The following is a 26,452-nucleotide window of genomic DNA, read 5'->3' as shown; positions in this document are numbered from 1 at the left end:
TTGAGTTTGTGAAACTTAAATTTTTATTTGTGCTTTATAGGCATGGTATCGAGAGTTATATTTTTTTTTAATATGTGTAAATGAAAGACAATTTAAGCAAGTTTTTGCTAACGGGAATTTGATTTTCAATCTTATGATAATACCAGTTTGTCGAGGTAGACCAAGCCATATGCTAGTAATGTTTGTTAATTGCAGCTATTTTAATTTATGGTGTGCATATTCATCAATGCTTTAGTTTTATTGACTGCCGTGGTTACAAAGGATCAAACTTAGAAATATTGGCTTTATTACCCTTATGTAGGTAGGGCAGCTGACTCAAATGTGTGCATACTACACATTGAGATTGTGATTTGCGTTTTGAGGTGTTAGAATCTTTTCAGAAATAAATACATGTTTTTTATAGCAACCACATGCTTCTCTATGTGGGGCAAAATTGAGTTTATCTTATCTTCGATTGTTTGTAGCATTCTTTGATTTCAAGTTCGAAGTTTTAGCATATTCTCCGAATCACATTCAGATGCTTTTGTTAATTTTAGTGTGCAACTTTGTAATCTTTAGCTTAGGCAATGGTGTGATTATCAGAGGCCTTTTGCAAAATTGATTCAAAATCCCTTCTTGTCTATTTATTTTTACAAGTAGTTTATTCTTAAAATTCGTGCAAACCTTTCATTTTGAGTTTAATGTTCACATTCAATTTGCTTGTGTGTATGTATTGTGATGGACGCCATGGTGAAAAAGGATTCATGTAGCCGACCCCACGTAGTGGGATTAAGGCTTTGTTGTTGTTGTTGTTGCATGTATTGTGGATCCATTTTGCAATTATTGCATTTAGAACATGCGTGTTCTAAAACTGTGGTGTATTGTGTCTTCATAAAACTCGTAACTTAGTCAAATGGGTCACACATGGAATCCATTTCCATTTATGAATAGAGAGCTGTTGTAGGTCAATTTTATATACCAGGCTTTCGTCATCTCATCATAGTAGTGCACATAGGTATTTACGTGTACGAGCAGCCTACATTGCATTCTTACTTTACATGAGTGTTGGCGCTGAAATTGATGGTGAAGAGAGAAAATCAAATGATCAAAATTTTGTCTTTTTTTTTTCCTTCTCTTCTTGCCCCCCTTCTTTTTATTGTTCGTCTGATTTTCTTGAGTACACATATAAGTAGATGTCATCATATATAATATATATTTTTATTAAAAGTTAAACTTATTCTTATTTTCCAGTTCTCTTTTGAGATGCATGCAGTGTAGATTATCTTGATCATCTTCACGATAATTATTTCCAGGTCCCTATGATCTCCACTGTCTCCTCATATCTTTGGTCTCTGAGATTCTAATAGCATCTTAGGTTCATATGGTCTCTAGGGTGCTATATTTATCAAGTTAGGGAGGACATTTTCAATGGGCTGAGGAGATCAAGGAGGTGCACCATGCTTCTTGTGATGTTATATTCTAGGAAGATTTACATACATACCATTCAATTCCTATTTATTTACATATCTAACACCTAAACTTCAATTTTTACATACATGCCACCTTCCCTAAGCTTGAAAATGTGTGTTTAACTTTTTAAAAGTTAAAATAGTGGTATTTTTGATGCTATATGGTAGATTTGGGTGAAATAAATGTAAAAAATTGAAGTTTAGGTGTTAGATATGTACATACATAAGAATTGGGTGGTACGTATGTGAATGCTTTTATATTCTAACAGGTATTTTAGCAAGCAATTCTTTTGCTAAATCATTCAAGTATCTGAAGGAGAAGAAGCGTTCTAATATAGTGGATTTTTTTGCTCTTCTTTTTGCAATATAGGAATGCTATGAGAAGGTCCTTCATGATTTCATATTTATTTAATTCGAAATATTAGTTTATGAATTTTTCTAGAGTTATCATCCAATTTAACTATTATCGCACTTATCTTCTTGATTTTAAGAATTTTTTTCAGTCATTTTGGCTTTTAATTAGCTACCTTTTTTAATTATGTTGGAAGCTTATCATTTAGCTTTGTTGATAGTAGATAATGAAATTCTTGGAGGAGACTTTAGATATTTTGTTATCCTTACATGGTTGATTAATTTTAGCTTCATGTTACCTTGTTGTAGGTGTGCCTTGAAGGAAAAATTTCGCAAAAGTCCGCTATCAAAAGTTTGAGTGAAGGTCATTCACCTTTTGGTGATCAGATACCTTGGAAATTTTGTGAGCAATTCCAAGACACTGTATTTCCAAGCCTTTCTGGAGCCCGAATTGTTCGCATTGCTGTTCATCCAAGTGCCTTAAGGGTAATTACTGTTGAAATTTTTTAGGATTACATACATACCACCCAATTCTTATGTTTTTACATATCTAACATCTAAATTTTACTTTTACATTAATGCAACCCAAATCTAAAAAACACCACCATTTTATCTTTTAAAAAGTGAAATACGCCTTTTAATGCATAAGTAAATTGGCATGTATGTACAAAATGAATTTTAGGTGTTAGATATGTAAATACATAAGAATTGTGTGGTATGTAGGTAATTCTTCCAATTTTTTATTTTTGTCTTGCCTATAATGATTGCATGTTATTTCACCTACCTGCTTTATTTTGTTACAGCTGGGATATGGCTCTGTTGCAGTTGACCTTCTAACGAGGTTTGTTTTTGAGTTGGCCTTCATTAAGAACGTTGCTTAAACATAAATGCATATTGAGTGTGAAACTAATTCATTTGAAAGCTGAATCTTTCCTTTATGTTTAATATTCTGATTCTCTCATGCTAATTATGTTCTTTATCATATTTTGTCATAAAGTTGATTAAAATAGAAAAAAAAAATTTAGTTCTATGTTAAAGAGACTAAACTTTAACATAGCTTATTCTTTGCATGTCTCATGGCCATACTTCTCCTTTTGCATAATCAACTTCTATTAAAAATATTATACGAGTCACATTTTTTTATTTGGTGAAGAAAATTGTTTATTAGCTTATGTGTAGTCATTTTTTTTTAATCTTTTCAAAAATTGGCCACAAAAGTGTAAATAACTTTTTTTTTTTTTTCATTTACATGCATAGGTACGTTGTGTTCACAACCAATGCCTTATGGGGGCAAACTTAATCATCAAAAAGTACACAACCAATTAGTTACATATATCGTACTTCTTTTTCTTCCAACATTTGTATGGATCATATTATATGCTTGTGAGATCATCATATTGGATTTAAAACATGAGAGGTATTGAATTTTATTTATTTCATATGAAAAAAATTCATAAATCCAGGAAAAAATTTTGAAGGACTGAAAATATAAAGGTATAAAACTTACTAATTGTATTGATTTAAAAGAGTAGGAAATAACTACTATATAAAATAAACATAATCATCTATTTTACTACTTGGTTCAAGATGAAAAGGGAGATACAATGTAAATATCTGCCATCACTTTACATGCAGTATGTATTCTTGAGGCTTTATAACTTACAACAGAAAAACCTTTTAACAGAAGAATACGCCACAGAGTTCGAGTTGCTCATGTTGCAGAGTGAACTAGTGGAACCCAAGAACACCATAGCTATATATTTAGGAGGATTGCGACCGTCTATTGGCAACATGGTCGAGTTGCATCCCTATTGGACATTTTATTGAAAGTGGAGAGGCCCCACCACAACATCAAGTCGACACAACCCTTCAATTAGGATTCAACCACTAGATCAGGTTGCAAGATCACTCATACTAGAACACCTAGACCTACCCCTTGGGAAGAGAAGTCAAAATTGGAGGAAAAGAGGACTGACTAGACCTGTACTTCCATAACATTCTCAGTCAGGAAGTGTTTCAAATGCCATCAATACGATACATTACACCAATTGTTCCAATAGAAGGGTGATCTCTTTTACTGAGCAAGGTGCATTAGACGAAGTCGAGAGTGAAGATCCGGGGGAGGAGAATGAAGATTATCGGTTACTTGCAGTTGCAGATGATGGCAAGCTGCTTATAGTTCTACAAGTTCTCAGGTTAAGCCTAAGAGGGATCAACAGTGCCTTAGACATGATTGTTTCCATATTTGTGGTATTGTAAAGGGGAAGGTGTGCATGCTCATTATAAACAAAAATAGTTGTGAAAATGCTATGCAGGTGTTAGACAAATTTAGCATCACTACATAGAAGCATTTCTAACCATGTTCCCTGTCACACCTCAGCATGCCTCTCTTCTTTTAAGGTTCAGCTGATGAGCGACAGAGCTTGGCAATTTGGTCAGACCAACTCTCACCATTTCTTGTCTTGATTTATATAATCAGGACTCAGTGGTGATGAATTAGTCTAACTGGATCACCACATTATACATAATACATTGTATTTCAATTGCATATTCAGAAGCATGGAAATTAAATCATCTAAAACATGAAAATTATATAGAGCTGCTAAATTCAATAAATAAATATATACCTAAAAAGACTGTACAAGCTCTCAACTATGGAACAAAAAGTTGTACAAGTCACCTAGCTACTCTCCCCAATGCTCGTTGCCCCGACTTGGAAGGCAACAACTTACAGTGAACAAAACTAACTCAACAAAATAATCAGAGCTAAAATAAGACTTTAAATATGAAAAGAAACTAACCTGCATGTTCAAATTAAATTATACATGTCTACATACAAGCATAACATGCTGGCATAATGTGATATTATGCTAAACCTTGGAGCCGCACTCGACGATTTGGGGGTCGAATGAACCGGAGGGTTTCTAAACCGGCCAGCAGGGATCCTGATCTAATCTTTGATGGACCGGCCGGTCTTATGACACACAAGAAATACTGCGCATCTCCTTCTTTTTTGTATACCGCCTCTTCTCCCCTTCCTTATCTTGTCTGCCGCCCAAGGGAGGAACCTTCTCTTTCTATTTTATCTAGTAGCTATTATATATATGTTTGTGTGTGTTGAATTAGAGTTATGTTTTGCATGAGTTTTTCCAGATTTTTGTAGAAGTCTCTTTTGCAAGGGCTGCATCTGAGCACAGATGGTGCTCCGGTTGTATCTCGGTTTGAGGTGGAAATGTATCCTCTCCCATCTTCCTCCCTACTACTTCTCCTTCACCTCTTTTTGCCGTCGGTCAACCCATCTCCTTCCAGCTTCCATGCCACCCCCTTCAACTGCTGCAAGCCTGCAGTGTTGCCCTCTACTTCACCTCACCACAACCTGTTCTCCCTTCCTCTGCAGCAGCCATTGCTATACGACCTCCCGGCCACCCTCCCGAATCCAGCCTCTAGCCCTCTCTCTAACCTACCCTACAACCCTCCCTTTTCTTTCCCCTTGCTGCTTTGCCAACTCCACCACCACCCATGTTATATTTTTCATTCCAGTTTGTGTCGTGTTGCAACCCCTAATTCCGTGCTAAAAAATGCGTGCTTCCGTTTCTGCTAAGTTCTAAACTAGTTCCAGTATCAATATCTCACACCTAACTTTCATATTTACATACATAACAGTTTGATGCTTTAAACCTATGCATGCAAATGTGCATTTCACTTTTTGAAAGTGATAATAGTGTTATATCTGATGTGATTTTAAAATATGACTGTTTTGTTGTGTAAATATGAAAGTTTAGGTGTGAGATATGTAAATACATTATAATTGTGTGCTATGTATGTTCATGCCCCTTCCTTTTTTTTGTCGAGCAGAACTCAAGATGTCAAGTAAACTAAAAAAATAAGGTATTTTACATGACCAATATCTTTTGCAGGTACTATGAAGGGCAATTGTCACATTTTTCTGAGAAAGATGTTGAGGAGATTATAGAACCAAAAGTTAACGTTATTGAAGCAGCACAAAAGGTTTGCTATTTTAGATTGTTGGCATATTCTCTTTCGGTATTTTGTTTTTTATTTTTGCAAGAACTAACGTATTCCATGCGTTGTACTTGTTTTTAAGGCCGTGATTTATTTTTATTTACGTTAAAATTCTTGTCAATGTATTTATTGAACTCTTTAGTGCAAGCTTTTCAGCTTCATTTATATCTATAGTTTGAGTGGCGAAATGGGGATTAGAAGTATAAATTTTGCTGAGGCCCTTCATGAGCTAATGTGCTAATTCTCATCATGCTAAAACTCGGTCATTTTCAATTAATGAGCTATATTCTGAGCTCGAGCTTGCGACTCAGTCAGCTCAATTTGCGAGCTTATTAATTAGCTGAGTTTGAGCTAACTTGTGAACTGACTCGAGCTCATTTACACCCCTAAGTGGGAGTTGAGTAGAGACATGAAAGGATTTTGCTGGAGAAAAAATTGAGAAATTTTGGAAGCGTGAGTATTCTCTTTTGTTGTTGGATTTTTTAGAAAAGAAGACTATTATTTGATCTGACATCCCCTTACTCTTAAGAACAAATGCTTTAAAATAATATGCTTCATTAATTTCTACCTTAGATATGAGAACATTCCAAGTATGTAGTTCATGTATAAATTAATCTTCAATATTTAATTATCGTTCTTGAACAGCTTGAAATTCATTTTTAACCTAATTAAATCTTACTTGGTTTGTAATTTGTTTAATGTAATATCATAAAAGTTAACTGAGCGAGTTTCTTTATGCGGTTGGTATTGACGATTGTTCGTTTAAGTGGTTGGGTTGGTATTTATTGGCCAGGTCTTTCTAATTCTCTAGAACGAGCATTAAGGTCCATTTGTAAGTGCTCCTGGGTGTGCCTGGACGAAGTCTTAAGGTTTTTCTATGCGGTTGCTAGCCCGCTCTAAACTCTTCCCTCTCTAAAACCTAAACCCCAAGGAAATGGCCAAATGGAGGACCTATTGACAGCAAAGGAGTTGCAAAAAAATGGTATCAGGAATCATTAGCTCATAGGGGTCTTGATCATAAGGAGTAACTCCAAGTGGCCTCTCGTGATATAAAATTTAAAGAAAGCAAACGACATACTAGAGGTGGCATCTAGTGGGCTTATCATTAGACCTTAGGAGATAAAGCAATGTAGTGAAATGTAGGCAAGTTGAGGGTTGTGGAAGTGGCCATGAAAAATTTAAGAATAGGGTGATTAGTGAATGAAGTGGAGCCGAATAGGTGTGGAATATGTTGACAGGTTAGAATGGCCAAAGAATCTAACGAATGAAAAACAAAAAGCTAGGCAATTTGTAATTGTGGACTTCTACTGCTGTGTCAGAAAGTTCATACTTATGCTTAAAACTCGGTGAGAGTTGGGCGATCAAGGTATTCATGCCATCAGGGTTAGCAATACGAAAAGTTTAGCTCCCTAATCTCATTCCTTTTGCATGTAAATGGAAGCCTTTAAAAGGAAAACTGGAAATAGGTAGTGGGAGCGGTGGCTCCATACGCGTTAATTTCAAAAAAGGGTACATAAATGGGAGGGAGGAGGATCCCCGTTTATGAAAAACCAAAAAATACATTTGACACACCCCTAGGGGTTCCTCTCCCCACAGTACAACTCACAAAAAAAAAAAAGAAACTAAAAAAATATAGGTGTACCCAAAAACCAAAAAATCAAAAATAAGTAAACCTGTGTTCTTGTGTAACTTGATATATAAAGTAGAAAACATGTACAAAGTTGTCTTCAGATTAGTAGAATTCTCCAAAAGCATCTCCACGGGCAGACAAAATCCAACAGAAATTGTGAGATCAAAATAGTAACAGGAATCAAAAACAGGAAACAGGAAAAATGAAACTCGGCCTGCTGCAATATAGAAACCTGCCAAGCAAAGTAAAAACCCGGAAGCAGAGAAATGCATACCCCAGCCATCGAACCGAAAGCAGTACCCCCTTAGAGCCAATAAGCACAAATAATTAAAAACGGACATAAGACAGATTTAAGTTATCCCCAATGAGGAGTTTTCGAAGAGGAGCAGAGGGGTGGATGCCAACGTGACAGACCTCCCCTGCATGCTTAGCGAGCCATTCAGCAGGGGAGTTGCCCTCTCTATGAATGAATTTCCAAGTTACCTCAAGATGCTTTTCAGCTATAAAAATTAAAATACGTTTAAAAGTGCAAAATATATCCTAGAGGGGAGGAGAGATACCCAAAAGAATATCATAGAGCATTTTAGAGTCAATTTCCACCTCTATTTTATGAAAGTTTAAAACACTCGCCACCATTAATGCCAGAAACACCCCCAGCATTCCTTTGCCAATGGATTATCAACAACAACAGGGGAGGTGAAAAAACAGAGACACTTACGCTCAAAATCTCTAAATATTTCCCCAACCGCAGCGTAATCAGGATGCCAACAGCCATCCACATTTAATTTAACATAACTCGGTAAAGGAGGAGTTCACCTAATGAGCCAGGGGGGCCTTAAAATAGTAACATCAGTAGAGCTAGGGACTTTATTGTAATAGACAATCACATAAGCAACAGTTATAGAAGCAGTGGGGGGAGAAAAGTGTATTTAAAATTGTTTCTGGAGTTCCAAAACAACCAATGGACCAATAAAGGGAGGGGAAACCCCCCCTTACCAACATCAAAATCCTTCCATTGTCACAAATAGTTGCTTAAAGTGCCTCTATGCATCCATGAAAAACCGAAATGTGAACCAAGCATATTCCAAACTTTTAAAGAAAAAGCACATTCAAAGAAAATGTGCCTCGTATCTTCCTCCTCAACTTTGCACATATGACATCTCGATGCCATTTTTAAATCTTTTTAACTTAAGAATGTCATCAATAGGTATTAAAGAAGTGAGGTAGCGCCAAAGGGAAAAGGATATAGAGGGAGTTAAAAATTTATGCCAAATCCATTATCCCCGGAACCAATCACGGTGTGAATGTAAAGTGATATAAATAAGTTTGTAAACCGATTGAGAGTTGCTTCTTTTCCACTTGGAGAGATCCTTTTGTGAAGGTGTAATAGGAATAGTAAGGATATGTTTTGTATTTTGCTCCCCCACAATAGAACACAATTTGGAGAAATCCCAGACATCATGAGTAAAGAAATCAGAAACCAATAATGAATTAGTATGAAGAGAATGTGAGTAATCAGAGAGATGTGACAACCCCAAATTATTGTTCCAGAAAGAGATATTACCATCGCCTATGTCCCAAAACATGAAATCATTAGCAGTGGTTCTTGCATTTACTACAGCTTTCCAAATACGAGAGTCACCAACCTTCCACGAAACCAGAGAAGGATGAGTTTGAGTACAATATTTTTTATGTAAAAAGGAAGCACATAGCGATGAGTCCAATCTGAATTTAAACCAAATTTTGCAAAGGTTTACTTCCATAGTATGTTTCAAGGCCTTAAAGCCAAATTCGCCAACCTTTTTAGGCTTACAAACTTTATGTCATGAACCCCAAGTTTTCTTTGCACCATTTTCCACCCATAGGAATTTATTAAAAAGCTTCTCCATAACCCTGATAACACTTTTTTTAGGATTAAACACTTGCAAAGCATATAGTGGAATACTCTGAAGAACACTAGAAAGCAAATAGATTCTGCCCTCTGTTGAAAGAAAAAACATTTCTCCGATCATTAATTTTACGTTTGATTTTATCAATAACATCAACCCTATGAATTTGTTTCCTCATTCCCCTTATCAAACAAATTAACCCTTAACCCCAAGATATTTGAGAGGGAGAGAGGCATGATGAAAGCCAGTATATGCAACTCCCCAATGAATAAGATATTGTTTAACCTGCTTCCTAAAAAACATCTTACACTTGTCACAATTAAAGCGTAGTCCCGAAAAATTCTGGAAATCTTGTAAAAGCTCCATCACTTGTTTTATAGTAAGTTTAGATGCATTAGCAAAAATAATGACGTCATCTGCATAAACAAGGTGTGAAACCACCATTTTAGCTTTGTGAGATAACTGTGTGTGAGGGTGTAAAAGCTGGAAATGATTGAGCACCATAGATAAATAATCAAAAGCTAAAATGAAAATAATAGGGGAAAGTGGGTCCCCTTATCAATTGCAGAAGGCGTTATGTTAAAAGATAGGATGATCACCCCAAGGCCAACAAATATACGAGGAGGGTGCTAAGAAGCCATGTTTGAGGTGATTTGATCTTTTCACTCACTGGGATGCCGGGGAGATAGGTTGCCATGCCACCTAACTATATGAAAAGTGCTAATGGGATGGGGAGGGCACTAAAATGTTGGCCATAGGGAAGTCAACAAAAAGGCAAGCAATATGAAGTCCATGATGAGCTTTGAGATTCTAGAACTTTCGGTCTCAAAATCGTCACTTAGAATAATATTTTGAAGGTTCTTGAAGGCGACTTGCTTAATATCGATGTAGTCATAGTCACAGAGAATAATTGGGTAAAGTCTGCAAAGTGGTGACTTAAACAAGAGAGCTCGCTTGCTAGGGAATGGGAGAGTTATTGAAAGGTAATGATAAATGTTACATATAAAGTGTCGTGATGGGGCCACACGGTGAGATACATGTGGCAAGTACATAGTGTATAAAGGGGGTTGGTTTGATTCATTGAACAAGAGAGGTCGCTTGCTAGGGAACGGGAGAGTCTTTCAGGTGTAATGACAAATGTTACATCTAAAATGTTGTGATGGCATCACATGGTGAGATACATGTGAGCCAGTACATGGTGTATAAAGGGGCTTGAGTTGACTTTGGGAGCTGATGAATGAGACGCTATGGGTAGGAGCTGGACCAAAGTTTCAAAGCCCGTAAATTCAAATTATTGAAACAACCTTTAACTATGTTAACTAACAATGAGAAAGTCCAAAAAGAAGGTTAACAACTGCCATCGAAGTAGTAAAGGCCATTAATTATTTAGCTTTGTCAATTGTCCTGCTCGAGGTAATGAGAGTTGAAGAAAGCAATATTATCAAAGTGCAAAGCGCAATGCGATGCGTGAGGCTTTATTTTTGCTTTAAAGCGCAAAGCGCGCAAAATAAAGCGACACTTTTATTAACTAAAGTGCTTATAGGTTATGCAAAATTATGAATGTTGACGTGGGGCTTTGGAGAGGAACTGGCCGGTCCTCAAGGGGGGAGGGCTGCCGACCCCTCATTTCCTTTCCTCATTTTCCCTCTTTTCTTTTCTCATCTTTCATTCCTAGCAATTGCTGATTCTAAATTTCTATTATTTTTATTAGTCTTTTTTTATTATGAATTCTTTCAATTATAGACATTGCCTAAATTATGAATTCTTATTATTTTATTCTCTTATTTTAAAACATTGCCGCTTATAAATTTTTGCCTATTATATTTTATTTCTTAATTAAAAGCATTACCTAATATAACTCCTAATCCCTTTTATATATAGAGGTTGTTTTGCTTGGGGGATGAGGACTTTTGTTGCTTAAGAATTCAACGTACTGTTTGAATAGCCACCGACGTTCTGTTTTGCCCTTCAAGGACTGTATCTGATGGCGCTAAAGTACTCTGACCTTGTCCTAGGTGGTGACCGTCTCCAAGGTTCCGAGTCGTGTGTCGGCTGTAGCTCGATCCCGAGGTGACATTTATCTTACCATGCGTTCGTTTTCCTATTGTCGTTCCATTATTCCAACTGCCACTGTTCCTTCCCATTGCCAATCATCGGCTGGCCCTCATCCAACCTCCACAATCTCTCCTACTCTTCCCTTGCAGCTGTCCGGCACTCATCCAACCACTACAGCCCGCCTGCTCTTCCCCCGCAGTTGTCCAGCGCTCCTCCCGCCCTTCACAACCCTCTTGTCCTTCCCCGCAACTGTCAAACACTCCAACCATTGTAGTGCTTTCCTGCTGTTGCTGCCACCGCAACCCTTTCATACCACTGCCTTGCAGTCTCCGTCCTCATCATCTCCCACGAATATCTTTTATTGTTTATGTTGTTTGTATTTGTTTGTCAGTATTTTTGCTTTCCAAGTGTCGTGTTTGTAAGCTCTTTCAGTTCAGCAGTAATATTGTGTTTATTTTGTGATTTGGGCTTTCTCATCCGACATCATTTGGTATTAAAGCTAGCCCAACCCTTGTCATATCATAAGGTTTCCTAGCGTCCTCCACAACCCACAAAATTTCCTTTCTACTACCCAATACCCGTTCCATTGCTACATGTTCCTAAGCCTGATTGCCTTCGTCGATTTTTAAAATCAGCAACCTTGACCCAATTATTTTTTATCCTCTTTCACCTCCACTATTTTTTTTTCCTTCCAATTCCTAAATCCTAACCATGCCACCAGTGAGATACATGCATGAGCCTTCCCAAGAGAAGATACAGCGAGAGATCCTTCGACTTCGGTGGTGGATTACAGACATAGAAGATGAAATCCAATTGAAGACTTCCCTCGACCGTAATCCAAAAGGTCGAAGGGTCCAAGAAGATATAAAGATGAAGCATGAAATACAACGTCAGTTCCTATCAACTTACTACCGCCAAAAGTCGCAGACTTTAGCTTTCGAAGTGGAGAGACTGCATAACTAAGCAACCCCTCCTGTTACTATCCAACGAAACCAATCATCAAAACTGTCATAGCCAGAAAATGCTACAAGTGCTACGGATTTGGATATGTTGGCGCAGAATGCACAACCAGAGGAGTGTTCTACTTCGCCGAGTAGGGCGTCATCGAAAATTTGGGCAACGACACCGCTGGCATTGATGTTTGTGAGGACAAAAGAGAACTAGCTTTTAGTTGAAGAGATAAATGACGATCCGAAAAGAGATGCAGACTTCGAAGAGGATCCACAATTGTCAGCCAATAAGGAAGAGACACCATCAATTCCAGTTACCCCCTCGACAGAGCTTCCAAATGAGGTAACCTCAGAGTATTGTAGATTTTTCAGATGTATATACCCCTTCTTAACTTACCCTTGTGGAGGGAGGTCTGCCAGAAGTAGGGTCATTTTGTGGCATGTCATAGATATTACGGGGGATTATTCAGAAGTTATTTTCAGTCCAACATGATACCCATCATCCGATGTCATAACAGAATAGGTGAATTTCAACTTTATAATGGGTCCTAGGAGCTTGATGGGGAGGAACATTCTTTAATGGAATACAAGTCCTAACAATAAAGAGGTCTCTTCTGAGGCGATGCTAGTGAGTGGGGTGCAACCTACCACAAATTTTACCCCAACATTGATCTTTCTTTCCATACCAAGTCCTCATCTGCACTCATCCAATTGCGAGGAATGGAAAAAGCAGGTTACCCCTGGAATGGCTCGATACTTGAGTGGTGAGAATACTCGTCTACCTACAGTTCTAGCTCAGGATATACCAAAGGTGGACGGATGTCTATTCTACCAAAATGTGTTTTGGAATGACAATGCCTAGAAGATTGACCTTCTAGGGGACTGCAACATTTCAGCCACGCTCAATGTCGCAAATCTAACAACGTACTTGAGGATCTGGAAGCGTCGACAAATGAGGTCAAAGCTCCCCCAACCCTGTGAGACTGAAGCGGGGCTTTGGAGAGGAACCGACCGGTCCTCAAGGGGGAGGGCTGCCGACACCCCCTTTCCCCTTCGTCCTTTCCTCCTTTCCCCTCTTTCTTTTTCCCACCTTTCATTTCTAGCACTTATCAATTCTGAATTTCTATATTTTTATTAGTCTTTGTCTATTTTGAATTCTTCCTATTATAAACATTACTTGAATTATGAATTCTTATTATTTTTATTTTTATTTTTATTCTCTTGTTTTAAAACATTGCCTATTATAAATCTTGCCAATTATATTATATTTCTTATTCAAAAGCATTGCCTAATATAAGTCCTAATCCCTCTTATATATAAAGGTTGTTTTCCTTAGAGGAGGATGGTTTTTGTTGCTTAAGAATTCAGCGTTCTGTTTGGACAGCCGTCAGCATCATGTTTTACCCCTCGAGGGTTGTATCTAAAGGCAACGAAAATGTTCTGGCTGTCCCTCGTTCTAGATGGTGACCGTCTCCAAGGGTCTGAGTGATGCTCTGGCTATAGCTCGAACTCCGAGGAGGCATTTAGATTACCGTACATCCATTTTATTGCTGTCGTTCCATCATTCCAGCCACAACCACCCCTTTATTTCCTATGTCAATTGCCGGCCTACCCTCATTTAGCCACCGCAACCTGTGCTGCTCTTCCCCCGCTGCTATGCAACACCAATCCAACCACCGCAATCTGCCTGCTCTTCCCCTGCAGAAGCCCAGCACTCCTCCCACCCATCGCAACCCTTTTGCTCTTCCCCACAGCTGTCCAACACTCCTCCGACCATCGCAGCCCTCCCCTGTTGTTACTACCACTGCAGCCCGCTCATACAACCGCCTTGCATTCGCTTTTAACTAAGTTCTTCGAAGGCGCCTCAGAGAAGCAAAGCGTGCTTCATGCATATTTCTTCGCTTGTCTCGTGAAGTGCATTTTTTAAAACATTGGAAGAAATTAATTCTACTGTTAAAATTTTTGTAAAGCTTTTTCACAATTGGTAGTAGGTTGTAGATTATATTAGGAGCATGAAGGACATAATAAAGGATTCTTTTGTGGGAAATTTATTTTGACATTTTTTTACTTTGGATGAAATAGTCATCGTTAATCTGAACCTTCACTTTCATAATAAGATGGGTAATTGTCAAACAATGAATGGGAGGAAGTAATATGATTAGATTTCCCTGATTCATTGATCAATTTCACAATGTTTAGCTATAGGACAGGACACTAAAATCAGAAATATCTGTTTGTGCAAGAGAAACGCTAGGGGTACCGGATAAACTAATGTATTTTAGTAAGTTTAGAAGATGATTCGTTTGCAAGGTTACTAAATGTAGTCGTTGAGGCTTCATTTGCATAGGTTGATATAGGAACATGCTGTTCATTTTTCTTTTTCTTCCGGTTGGCAGGTTTGTTATCGATCTTTGAACAATTTTTTCATGTTTGTCATATTTTTCTATGTCATCACTGTTTAAAATTAAAACTATTTTTTGTGATTGCGAAGTTCCACTTGTATATAGTTTTTTTCTTTCCTTCCATGCATAATACTACTGCAACTTTCTTTTTTTTTTTTGGGCAAATACTTCACTAATTCATGGTAGATGTTGGCGACCAGTTATTCTTGCTATGAGTTAATCGAATTCAACATTAAGGTTTGTTCTCTTATAGTTTGTGCTTTGTTTCTCCCTTGTTAGGTGTCTGATCTTTCCTCTGTCACAAATATACATTCGGATAGATTGATTTATTGATGATGTGTTTAGTGTGAGTCAGTGTTAGAATTCGAAGATTCAATGGATTTTTCGTAGATGTGGCTTCTAACATAATAGGGGGCATTTAAATGTTGCTTCTATTTTAATAGGGGTGTTTGGGGAAGGGACGGGATGATTCCTTTGCTCTAATACCTTGTGGAAAAGAAAAATTGAGAAAAGGAAATGCTCTTTTTTCTTAAGAGTTCTTTCGGGATCACATTTATATTTTATTTGTCAATTTTTTATTTTTTTATTTTATTCATGTTTTGATTTGAATTAAAGCATATTTGGTTGAAACAATTATATTTTAAAACACTCAAAATATCATTTTGGATATTTTGAGTATGTTTAAAAACAGGTTGATTTGTTTTTACACAAAAAGTAAAATTATAGAAAAATTATTCCAGTCAAACAGTTATATATTATTCTGTTGAAACAAAATTCCATTAATCAATCATATGTTTCCATTGTACAAATTGATTAGGGTTGTGGCTTCGCCCTGGGTTATGAGTTTGGGACAATCAACGAATTTCTTGAATATGTTTACTTTTTAAGACTATAACGCCATCTTAGAATGGGAGAACATTTGCATAATCTATACAACATATGAAGCACAAATTTTATCTTAATAAGAAATGGATGCTTTAATTTTGGCCTTTACAATTCAGTCTTGCAAGTGGAATACAATGGAGTGAGAAATAATTAATGCTAAACAAAAATTGGATGCTTTAATTTTTGGCCATTACAATTCAGTCTTGCAAGCGGAGTTCAATGGAGTGAGAAATAATTCATGCTAAACAAAAATTCTTAAATTCTTCATGTTTTTTAAGGCAGGCACACAGTTTAGAGTTTTATTCCTATTAAAACATCTTTTACATCTTGAAGTTAACTTTTTTGCTTCTTTGCCTCTTTAATGGAAACCACTAATTTACTTGCTCATTTTCTTTTTTTTTTCCTTTTCATTTATTTAGTATCCCTCCGTTAAATGATGTAGGTTTAGAAAGCTTAAATACATTATGTAATTGTCAACATAAAATTTCATGATGAGATAATGGAATGTTGGATCAATATGAGCAACATGTAAAGTTTCTTTAAAACATAAACTAATATGCTTTTGACGAAGCCATATACAAATATCATTTTTTTTAATTTCATGGTTGTCAGCGACAAAAAGCTATCTTCACTATCATAAGGAATACCTTTAATTACTAAATCATTGCCACCCTATAAGTTAGAATTAAAATAATAAATGTACCTTATTCTGACTTAGTTATTATAATAAGAGTTTTGGACTATATTAGTATTCTATAGGAACTTAATTACTTATTGCTATATGCTACTATGTTGTGCTTAAACAAATAAGTAAGGGCTCATTTGGGATCGATTTTATTTTTTAAAATAATTTTTGTTTAATGTGTTTTTTACAATTTTTTTAATTCTAAAAACAAATTATTATGTTTTTGAAAACAACTTTCAAATATTTTGTTTTTAATAGGCAAACATGTTTTTTTTTTTTTTTTTTTATAGTAGAGTACAGGTTTTCCTAATTAGTGTATGACAGTTGTGCATGCTTATCTTGTAATTGATGAGTGTTGTATTTGCTGAGACTTTTCCCTCCCATAAATCTCATATTTCTCTAATACCATGTGCCAAAGTCTTTTGAAAAAATGAGCACAAGGGTTTTATTTTTAGTGGCATTTGATTCTTACCCTTGAAGTATGTTTGCAGGTATCCTTGCTGGAAGAGAATATAATGCCTAGAGCCAACCTTCCTCCCCTTCTCGTTCATCTTCGAGAGCGGCTTCCTGAAAAGCTCCACTATATTGGCGTTTCTTTCGGGCTAACACGAGATCTTTTTCGATTTTGGAGGAAACATAACTTCTTTCCGTTCTATATAGGCCAAATACCAGTTAATAATGCTACTTCTCCGTGCATGTTTATTCATCAATACAGAACCTTTTAAAATTGGGGCATTGATATACATACCACCCAATTCTATATATTTAGATATCTAAAACCTAAATTTTACTTTTTACATTTATGCCACTCAAATCTTTTACATCATAGAAAAATAACCACCATTTTAATGTATGATACACCTTTTCATGCATATAAATTTAGTAGCAAAGTGGCATCTATGTAAAAATTGAAGTTTAGGTGTTTGATATGTAAATATACATATGAATTTAATGGTATGTATGTAACTCATCTTTTAAAATGTTTGTAAATAGCCCCCCCATTTTTTTTTAATTTGTTCAGAATGCTGTGACTGGTGAACATAGCTGCATGGTTTTGAAGCCACTAAACACCGATGAAATCGAAGTTGGTGCTTCTAGTCAATGTGGTTTTCTAGAACCATTTTATCAAGGTCAATTTCTAAGTTGCCTACATTTTAGCCTTGGGGCTTTTACACATAGAACATGATTCTTATGTATTTCCACATCTCACATATAAACTTGCATATTTACACACAGCACTCAAATCTTTGCTATCATATTAAAAATAGCACTATTACCACTTTTTAGAAGTAAAATAAATATTTTTATGCATAGGTTTTAAAACACTAAAGTGCTATGTATGTAAATATGAAAGTTTAGATGTGAGAAAATTATGTGCTACATATGTAAATGTCCCTTCAGCCTTTTGGTCCGGACTATTGGCAATGAAGTTGGTCACATTGGCTCGATGCAGATTTCTGCAGAAGATTTAGCCGACTTCTCAGCACCACTTTTCAAACCCTCGATTATAAACTCGCAATGAGGTTAGTCTATAGGATTTTAAGCACACTGTTTGTATCCATTATTTATGATTCATTGTACTTTGTTTCCTAGCATTTTGGCCTCGAAGATAAACTTTGGTGATCATGATGATGTCTCAAACGAGGGAAACACAGAGCGTCTCAGGAATTTATTGTCTCCTTTTGATATGAAGAGGTTGGAGGCATACACAAACAATTGTGTTGACTATCACATGGTATGAATTTTTTTTAACTAAAATGAGATTTGTTTGTCCATTTTGAAATGCCTTGTTATGTTACCTTTTCTATTTTTGTTGCCCGATTACGAAGGGTTTGTTTGGGATCAATTTTGTTTTTTTTTTCCTCTTTTTTTTTTCTTTTTGTTTTTAGAAACATATTTGTTTAATGTGTTTTTTACGTATGTTTATATTTTGTTTCTAAAAATAAATTAGCATGTTCTTAAAAACACTCAAAAATGGTGTTTTGATTGTTTCAAAAAACAATCATATCTTAATCATACAGGCAAACACATTTTTTTTCAAATAAAAACACAAAAAAAAACAAATAAAAACAAAAAATAAAAATAAAAACAAAAGTGATCCTAAACAGCCCCTAAGCATTTTTTTTATTTTTAATTTTTGTTTCACATTCCATCTGGTGTTTTATTTTGAAGCGTAGCCTGGTCCCACTTGGCCTGGCTTTTTTATAGTCATTCCTTTGAATATCATAAAATTGTTCATAAAAATTCTTTGCTCGGATTCTATTGTGCTCTATGAGATAGATTGGATTTGTTTTTAACTATGTACTGTTAATGGGTAACAAGGATTGTTTGGATGTAGGTTCTTGACTTCTTCAGGGTGCAAGTTCTCATAATTAGTCATATGGGCATTTGCATGCATACCACAATTGTTATGTATTTACATATCTAACACTTAAACATTCATATTTACACACATACTAAAATTTTTAATATCACATCAAAAATATCACCATCACTTTCTTTTTTAAAGTAATATACACTTCTTCATGCATAGGATCATGACACCAATGTGATATAAGTGTAAGATCAAAATATGGGTGTTATATATGTGAATATATAAGAATTTTGTGGTATGTACGCAAATGTCCCTTACTTATTTCTCTTGATGCTGCTTAGGCTCAATTATAGTTTTGGAACTTTTAAGTAACAAATTGTTGAGTGGATGAAGGTAATCCTGATTTCATCATTTATGGTCTGCTAGTTTATACAATCTTTGTTTAGCATTGGTCTATGTTGCACTGACACTTTTAAAAATATGTTGTTTTTGTGTCGGACACGTATCAGACACCAACACTTATTCGAATACCCAACATTTGTACAATACTTCAAAATATGAGTTTGAATTTTTTTGGGCTCGAATAAGTTTGGGACAAGCCTCGACACGACATCGAACTTGAGTTCAACAGAAGTTTAAAAAAACATGACATGTGAAGTAGAAAATTATAAATATAGGTATAATCCTAATTATACCTCATAGTTGAAATCGTCTCCTTTCTCGTCATGTCAAAACTTTCTCTAGCATTAATCAAAATTGAGCATTGAAGATGTATCTACTATTTGTTGAAGCTGAGTATCAATAATTCTCTCTTTCTTTGTAAAAGTTGAGCGTCAAAGGTTCATCCTGCATTCGTCGAAGCCAAGCATTGTAGTTCTATTTTGTTCATCGAAGTCGAATTTGCACCCGCTAAAGCATAAGCCGTGAGCTTCTTTGTAACAATCTGAGCAGGAGTCAAACATGCTCCTTGAAGTCAATCCAAATATCCTGTGAACTTTGCAACACTTGCACTGAAGCTACTATTCGTCGAAATCACCCTAGTTTTGCCATTGATAATTCTAATTCTAAATGTTAAAATTGAACTTAATTAATTAAACAAGGCGTAATCGTATGATATTTTAAGGCTTCTTTGAGATCATTTTTATTTTTTGTTTTTGGTTTTTTCTTTGTTTTTAAAAATATATTTGTTTAAGACATTTTTAACATGTTATTAGTTTTTGTTTCTAAAAACAAATAAACATTTTTTTTTTTAACATTCAAAGTAACTTTTGGGTATTTTGAGTGTTTTAAAAAAACAACCATATCTTAATCAAACATACCAACGTGTTTTGTTTCAAATTAAAACATAAAAAAACAAAAGAAAAATTAAAAACAAAAAACAAAAAATAAATGTTATTCCAAACGACCCCTTAAATTTTAGTAGATAAGTTGGAGTAATTCTTTCGAAACATTTATATGTCTAATTTTAAAAATAAGTTCTTACGGGCATGACATTTCATAACACAAGTTAAATTTTACTTTATTTTCAAATCTCTTTAATAAAAAATAAATATTTTATATTAATAATTAATTATATATTAAAACGTGTCCATAAAGCTACGCGTCCTATTTTTTCAATTATGTGTTGTTCGCGTGTCATTTTCTTGTCCATGTCCATGCTTCATAGGTAGTGATCTTACTTGTGACTATAGTTTCAAATCTTAGAACTTTGTGGTATGACTATGGGCATGGGGTTAGAGAGGTCGCTTAACTATGATTTTCAGCTTCTATGTTAGCAAGCCTTAGCCTTTAAAATGAAAACAACTTTATTAATAGTAAAAAAAAAACAAAAAAGAAAACTTACAATTTTTTGTTTGCTATGAGACCATGTGTTGCCACGTGTACATGGTGGCTTATTTTTTATAGATTCAAGCCTTGCATTATTAGACACATTTATTCGACTTCATTGCCATCTCATCTTCATAGATTCATTATTTTTTTTGTAGGAAATAAGGTATTGAGTTATGGTTGAGTAGCTTTTATTTTTAATTATTAAACATTTTATTATTATTATTATTATTGTTGCTGTTATCGTTATCTTTTTTGGGAAATTTACATACATACCACACAGTTCTTCTGTATTTACATATCTAACACCCATTGTTTGATATTTTTCCTTGTAACATCTGGTTTCATAAGCTTTTGAATGGGAAGGTGTGCTTCACTTTTAAGAAGGTAACGATTGTGGAAGTTTTTATGTGATGTTATAGGTTTGAGTCATATGCATGTAAATATCAATATGTTGGTGTTAGATATGTAACTACATAAGAATTGTGTGGTATGTATGTAAATGCCCATCTTTTTTGGTTTAATCAAGTTTCTTAAAGGCATGATATTTTGTATTTTTGTTCCATTGATCGGTGTAAGTGGGACCCATCCCGCTTGACATGGTGAGCTGGCTCATCTTTAAGTAGGTGGGGGATCTTGGTTGCAGTATGATATATTTTTAATTGGTATCTGTTATAGGGCCTTGCCATATACATCCTTTTTCTTTCTCTAGAGACCAAATCATGTGTCTGACTGAGGCATATCATCCCTTGGACAATTTTTGTTGATTTGTTTGTTTTTTTGGCTGTTAAGAAAGCAGTTACAAATTCTTACAAGATTTCATGTCAGGATCAGGAATGGGCTCCAAAAGATGCCACAGTGGAGCTTGGCATGATTTAAGTTTTGTGGAAGGTGATTTTAGAAAAGTTGTCATGATGTAGTGTTACGGAGTTAACCCAAACCACAATAGGGAAAACAAATATTATTACTCAAAAGCAAATATGTTACAATCAAATACACTTGGAACTCCTAGAACTAGGAAATAACAAAGACACAACACTACTCAACTAGGTCTATGACTCGAAGAAGAAACTGTTGTGGTTTAAGAAGAAATAATAGATAAAAAGGGTTGGAGGTGGCTGGAAGGAGGGCGGCGGCAGCTGGGAGGAGGCCAGAAGAGCGGCAGCAAGTATGAAAGTGTGACGTGAAGGGGTGGCAGCAGGTAGAAGAAGCGGCTGGACTGGTTGGCAGTGAGATGGAGGTGTTGTGGAAGGCTGGCAGCAGTTGGAATGGCTGGAAAAAGGGTGGAAGCAAGTAGGTGGGGTGGCTGGAGGCAGTTTTTTGGAAAACTGGCAGCAAGGGGGGGGTGGGGGGGGGGGGTAGAAGAAGCGGCTGGACTGGTTGGCAGTGAGATGGAGGTGTTGTGGAAGGCTGGCAGCAGTTGGAATGGCTGGAAAAAGGGTGGAAGCGAGTAGGTGGGGTGGCTGGAGGCAGTTTGGAAAACTGGCAGCAAGATGGAGTGGCTGGGAGTGCTGGCCAGCTGCAAGGAAAAAGCCGGAGGCAGTTTTCCAAGTGACGCCACTCGCCAGCAATTACGGTGAGATGGAGGCAGCAGGGGCAAGAGGCTGTGGGAAACAGGGAGCGATTGATACACACCACCTCGAGACGAGTTACAACCGAAGCACATTCTCGCTTTCAGATATAGCTTTAGGAGGGAAAACTGGACGTTGGTGGCCATCCCTTGCAGAAATTGGAAAGCAAAAACTGGCCTAAACACAGGAAAATGACATATAAATATTATTAGGTTAGCTAAGGGCGGACCATCTCAGTTACACGACAAATCCCTCTCAAGGAAGGATTGTATGGGCCCTCTCTTCCCTTGTGGGTCGGTTCAAGCAACTGGATCGGCAGCTGTCACTACCGCATCCTGCGTCCCGTGCGGGTCAATCAGTGTAGCATGATTTAAATTTTAGGCTTTCTAGAGACGCTCAGATTGTGGTTTTGAGGGATTATTTTTCATATTCAGTTATTGTCGCCTTGCTCACATACACTCTCACTTGTTCTTTTATCTTGAGAGTTGCAGGAGTAATATATATAGGCTCATAGGGGCCCATTCTTAGGATGGACAAAATTTTAAGCATTAAATATAATATTAATTGAATATTAATAATAATAACAATAATTAAATGAATAAAAATGTATATAATTAGTGTTTCTAAAGAAAAATACAAATAACTAGTTAGATAATATTATCCGATTTATGAAATGAAAATATTAATAGATAATACTGTAAAACTATAAGAAATTATATATAGACAATTGGTTTGGTTGGGTATTTTTTATGGGAATTGGGCAACATCATTAATTTAATATTTAATAAATTTAATATTAAATATTAAATATTCGATAAAATAATAAAACTTTTGAGGGTTGGCCCACACTTTAAAATGCTCCCGCCCATGATAGATGGAGTAGGATGAGGGGATGTTCTCATTTATGGAGCGGTGAGGTAAAGATGAATTTGGTGTGGCTTTTTCTGGTGTCGTAAGTTAGGAGCTTCAGCGTATAGGTTGCATTTGCTAGAAATGTTAGATTCGGTTAAGCATCAAGTGGAACTAATTCATCTTCTTTTGCTAAGATTGTATCTTGTGTGGAAGCATGCATGTATTGATTCTGGATTAGGATTGAACAGCCGTGCTTTTTGGTTTGCATCTGGTTAGATCCGACCCCATTAAGCTGTCCCTTTTCTTAAAAATATTAATTTAATTGATCGAAAATTGGAAGAAAAGTATATTAAAAATGCTAAATTAATCGAATTATTATATGATTAGTTTTGGTTTATGAGTAGGGCTTTAATTAAGTTTTAAGATTAATTAAGTGGCCTACTTTAGCCTAATTTCAGAGTTTTAAGGTCTAGTTTTTTTAATTAAGCTCTGTTTTAACTAATTTGATATTGGTTTTATAATTAAGGTGCCAATCATGGGAATCCGAGCTTTAGCTTGCCTAATTGATCAATTTGCACATGACTTATTACTTAAGCCCACTAAAGTATAATGGGGTCTAATTATTCTTTGGATTCTGTTGACCCCAATTTTGGGTAAACATTTATTTTTATTTATTTCATAAAAAACCCTATGATCCTGAAATTGTTTTGAGACTCCTAGTGAATTTTTAAATAATGAATTTTGGTAAAAATCAACAATAATTTCCTTCTTGCAGATGTATTTTTTTGGTTTGCTTTCCGAAACACTTTTTTTGCATCCCATTACAAGCTGAGACGAGCACCTTCATGTCTCTCTTCCACATTTACATATCTTTAGAAAAATTTGATTTTTCTAAATTTAAATTTACATACATAACATACAATTATAATGTGTATACATATCTAACACAACTTTTATATTTACATTTATTACACTTTGGTGTCAAAAACCTTTGCAAGAATATTTACATTTATTACACTTTGGTGTCAAAAATTTAGGCAAGAAAAGGTGTATTTCACTTAAAATAGTAAAAGTTTTATTTTGATGCGATATTAATGATTTGAGTGCTATGCATGTAAACATGAAGTTTAAATGTTAGATATGCAAATACATAAGCATTGGGTGATATATATGTAAATGCTCCTTTTCTTAATCTTTATAAAAAGTCATTTTTTTTTTTCAAGCTTGTATCAATTGATTCATCTTTCTTTTTTTTTAGTACTATACCTTTATTTCTTAAGTGCTACTTTATGTAGATTCTTGATCTTGTGCCAGTACTTGCACATCACTTCTTCCAAGGTGAACTCCCTGTCACTATATCTCCTGTCCAAGCTTCTGTTCTGTTCTGCATAGGCATGCAAAACCATGACATTTCACATATAAAGGTTAGTTTTTTTTTTATATTATTTGATAAAATTTATGGTTTCTTGTAATGATTTGTGATTCATTTATTCATTTTATAATTAAATTTTACTGAAAAATGAAACACTGAACATTCATTGGCATTCACCTTTCCCACTTTGGACTACTGTAAAATGCAGGAGGAGATGAAGTTAGAAAGGGAGCAAATACTATCATTATTTATAAAGGTTATGAAGAAATTATACAAATACCTATACGGCGTTGCGGCTAAAGAAATTGACGCAAGTTTACCTCGACTTAGAGAAGTATGTGTTTTTTTTTTCAGCTTCATACTATGATTTCTCTCATTTATTTCCTCATACATTATTTTGCTTTAGTTCTTATTTATGGTGCAAATTTTGGTTAAATAATGAAAATTTTAAGGAATGGACCTTAGGAACTGTTAACTATTGAAGGTGTGTATTGTGACTCGATAAAATTCATCATATTTCCTTTTAAAACGACCATGCATGCAATACAATTTTGTGGCCTTTTTTTGGGTGAAGGGGGGAAGGGGGGTGACCATTACATACATTCAACTTCGATTTATTTACGTATCTAACAACTAAACTTCAATTTTTAACATTAATGCCAGCCAAATCTTTCATATCACATCAAAAATGCTGCTTTTTGTACTTGTAAAAAGTGAAATAAGTATAATGCGGTGACTTTCCCTCCTTTTTCTTTTTATGAATAAGTTGAATGGGGTGATTCAAATACATGCTACCACTCATTTTCTATCTATTTACATATCTAACACCTAAATTTTAATTTTTACATGCATGCCACCTTACTTATGCATGAAAAGATGTATTTCACGTTTTACATGTTAAAATGGTGGCGTTTTTTATGTGATATGAATGATTAGGGTGGGAAATAAACTATAAAAGTAAAATTTAGGTGTTACATATGTAAATAGAAAGGAATTGGGTGGTACGTATATAAACTCGCCTTTTATTTTTTATTTACAATGAATCAACTTCTGTAAATAAATTTTATTTCAAATCAAAACATAAATAAAATAAACTAAAAAAACAGAATCAAAAGTGATCACAAACTGTCCCTAACCATTTTACTTACAACATCTTCAGCAATTTCTCACTCTATTGTGTTCTCAGGTTGCATTGGCCCCTCATAGTATATCAGTTGATGAGGATCTTAATGAGGCAGCCAAGGAAGTCATGGTAAATCAACTGTTTTTACATATTTATTCATTTATTATTAGGAAAATTTACATATTTAGCATGCAATTCCTGTGAATATACACATCTCACACCTAAACATTCATATTTACACGCATAGCACTTTACCTATACATGAAAATGTGAATCCGACTATTAAAAGGTGATAATTAGTGTTGTTTTTGATGTGATACGAAAGAATTGAGAGCTATGCTGCGTGATTTTGCTGTGAGATACGTAAATTCATAAGAATTGAATGCTATATATATGTAAATGCCCCCTTATTATTATTATTTTAATTTTGCTTGTTATACATTTCTATGTTTGTTTTAGCTTAACTTTATAATTTTCCGCTCAGGAAAATATGAAAGCGGACAAGGAAGGCATCCTGAAGCCGGAGCAGCTACAGAAATACGCCATTGTGGACAGAGAAAGTGATTTTGAGAAAGCGCTTGGGAATGGAGGTGGTAGGGTCTCTTCCAGTGGTATTATTAGTGTAAAATCCAGCAAGTTAAAAGTGGAGAATGGAGTGCGCAAAACGGGCAAGAAAAAGAGGAAGGAGAAGAATGATGTGGAGAGATCATTTTCTAATAAAAAGAAGAGAAATTGAAGGTTTTGTTTTGGGAATTTAAAATTAGGGTTTTGATTTTTAAGCTAAATTATTTATATGGTTTTTTATTTGTACGAGTAATATTCTCAGTTAATTATAATTGTTGTAAAAAATTTTTATTTTTTTTATTTTTGGGGAAATATGATGACATATTGTTAGTTTGTATGCTTGTATATTGTGGATTTAACTTATTTATATGTTATGTTTATTAATAGGTATAATTACATGAAGATTACCTGAAACATTGCTATTTATGAATCAACTTTAAAAGCTTATATGTCAGTGATATTTTTCTATAGCGGGTCAGTATTTACCTGTGCAAATATATAAATTGTCAGG

At 35.2% G+C, this 26,452-nt stretch overlaps 1 protein-coding gene across 1 annotated transcript in view; it reads left to right on the top strand.

The window, feature by feature from the left end:
• Nucleotides 1-26,273, top strand: part of LOC110025452 (RNA cytidine acetyltransferase 1-like) — a 70,554-nt gene extending 44,281 nt beyond the window's left edge. The window contains 11 exon segments of the mRNA XM_020725935.1: nt 2,109-2,285; nt 2,603-2,640; nt 5,717-5,807; nt 16,810-16,989; nt 17,340-17,448; nt 17,772-17,841; nt 17,912-18,053; nt 24,178-24,306; nt 24,463-24,588; nt 25,441-25,506; nt 25,862-26,273. Of these exon segments, the coding sequence (XP_020581594.1) occupies nt 2,109-2,285; nt 2,603-2,640; nt 5,717-5,807; nt 16,810-16,989; nt 17,340-17,448; nt 17,772-17,841; nt 17,912-18,053; nt 24,178-24,306; nt 24,463-24,588; nt 25,441-25,506; nt 25,862-26,113 (1,380 nt within the window). The 3' untranslated portion in view covers nt 26,114-26,273.
• Nucleotides 26,274-26,452: the final 179 nt, after the last annotated feature.

Source organism: Phalaenopsis equestris, unplaced genomic scaffold (assembly GCF_001263595.1).
Source record: "Phalaenopsis equestris unplaced genomic scaffold, ASM126359v1 Scaffold000299, whole genome shotgun sequence".
Classification (NCBI taxonomy): Eukaryota; Viridiplantae; Streptophyta; class Magnoliopsida; order Asparagales; family Orchidaceae; genus Phalaenopsis; species Phalaenopsis equestris.
The sequence above is the reverse complement of the archived record's forward strand: the minus strand, read 5'-3'. Positions and strand labels throughout refer to the sequence as shown.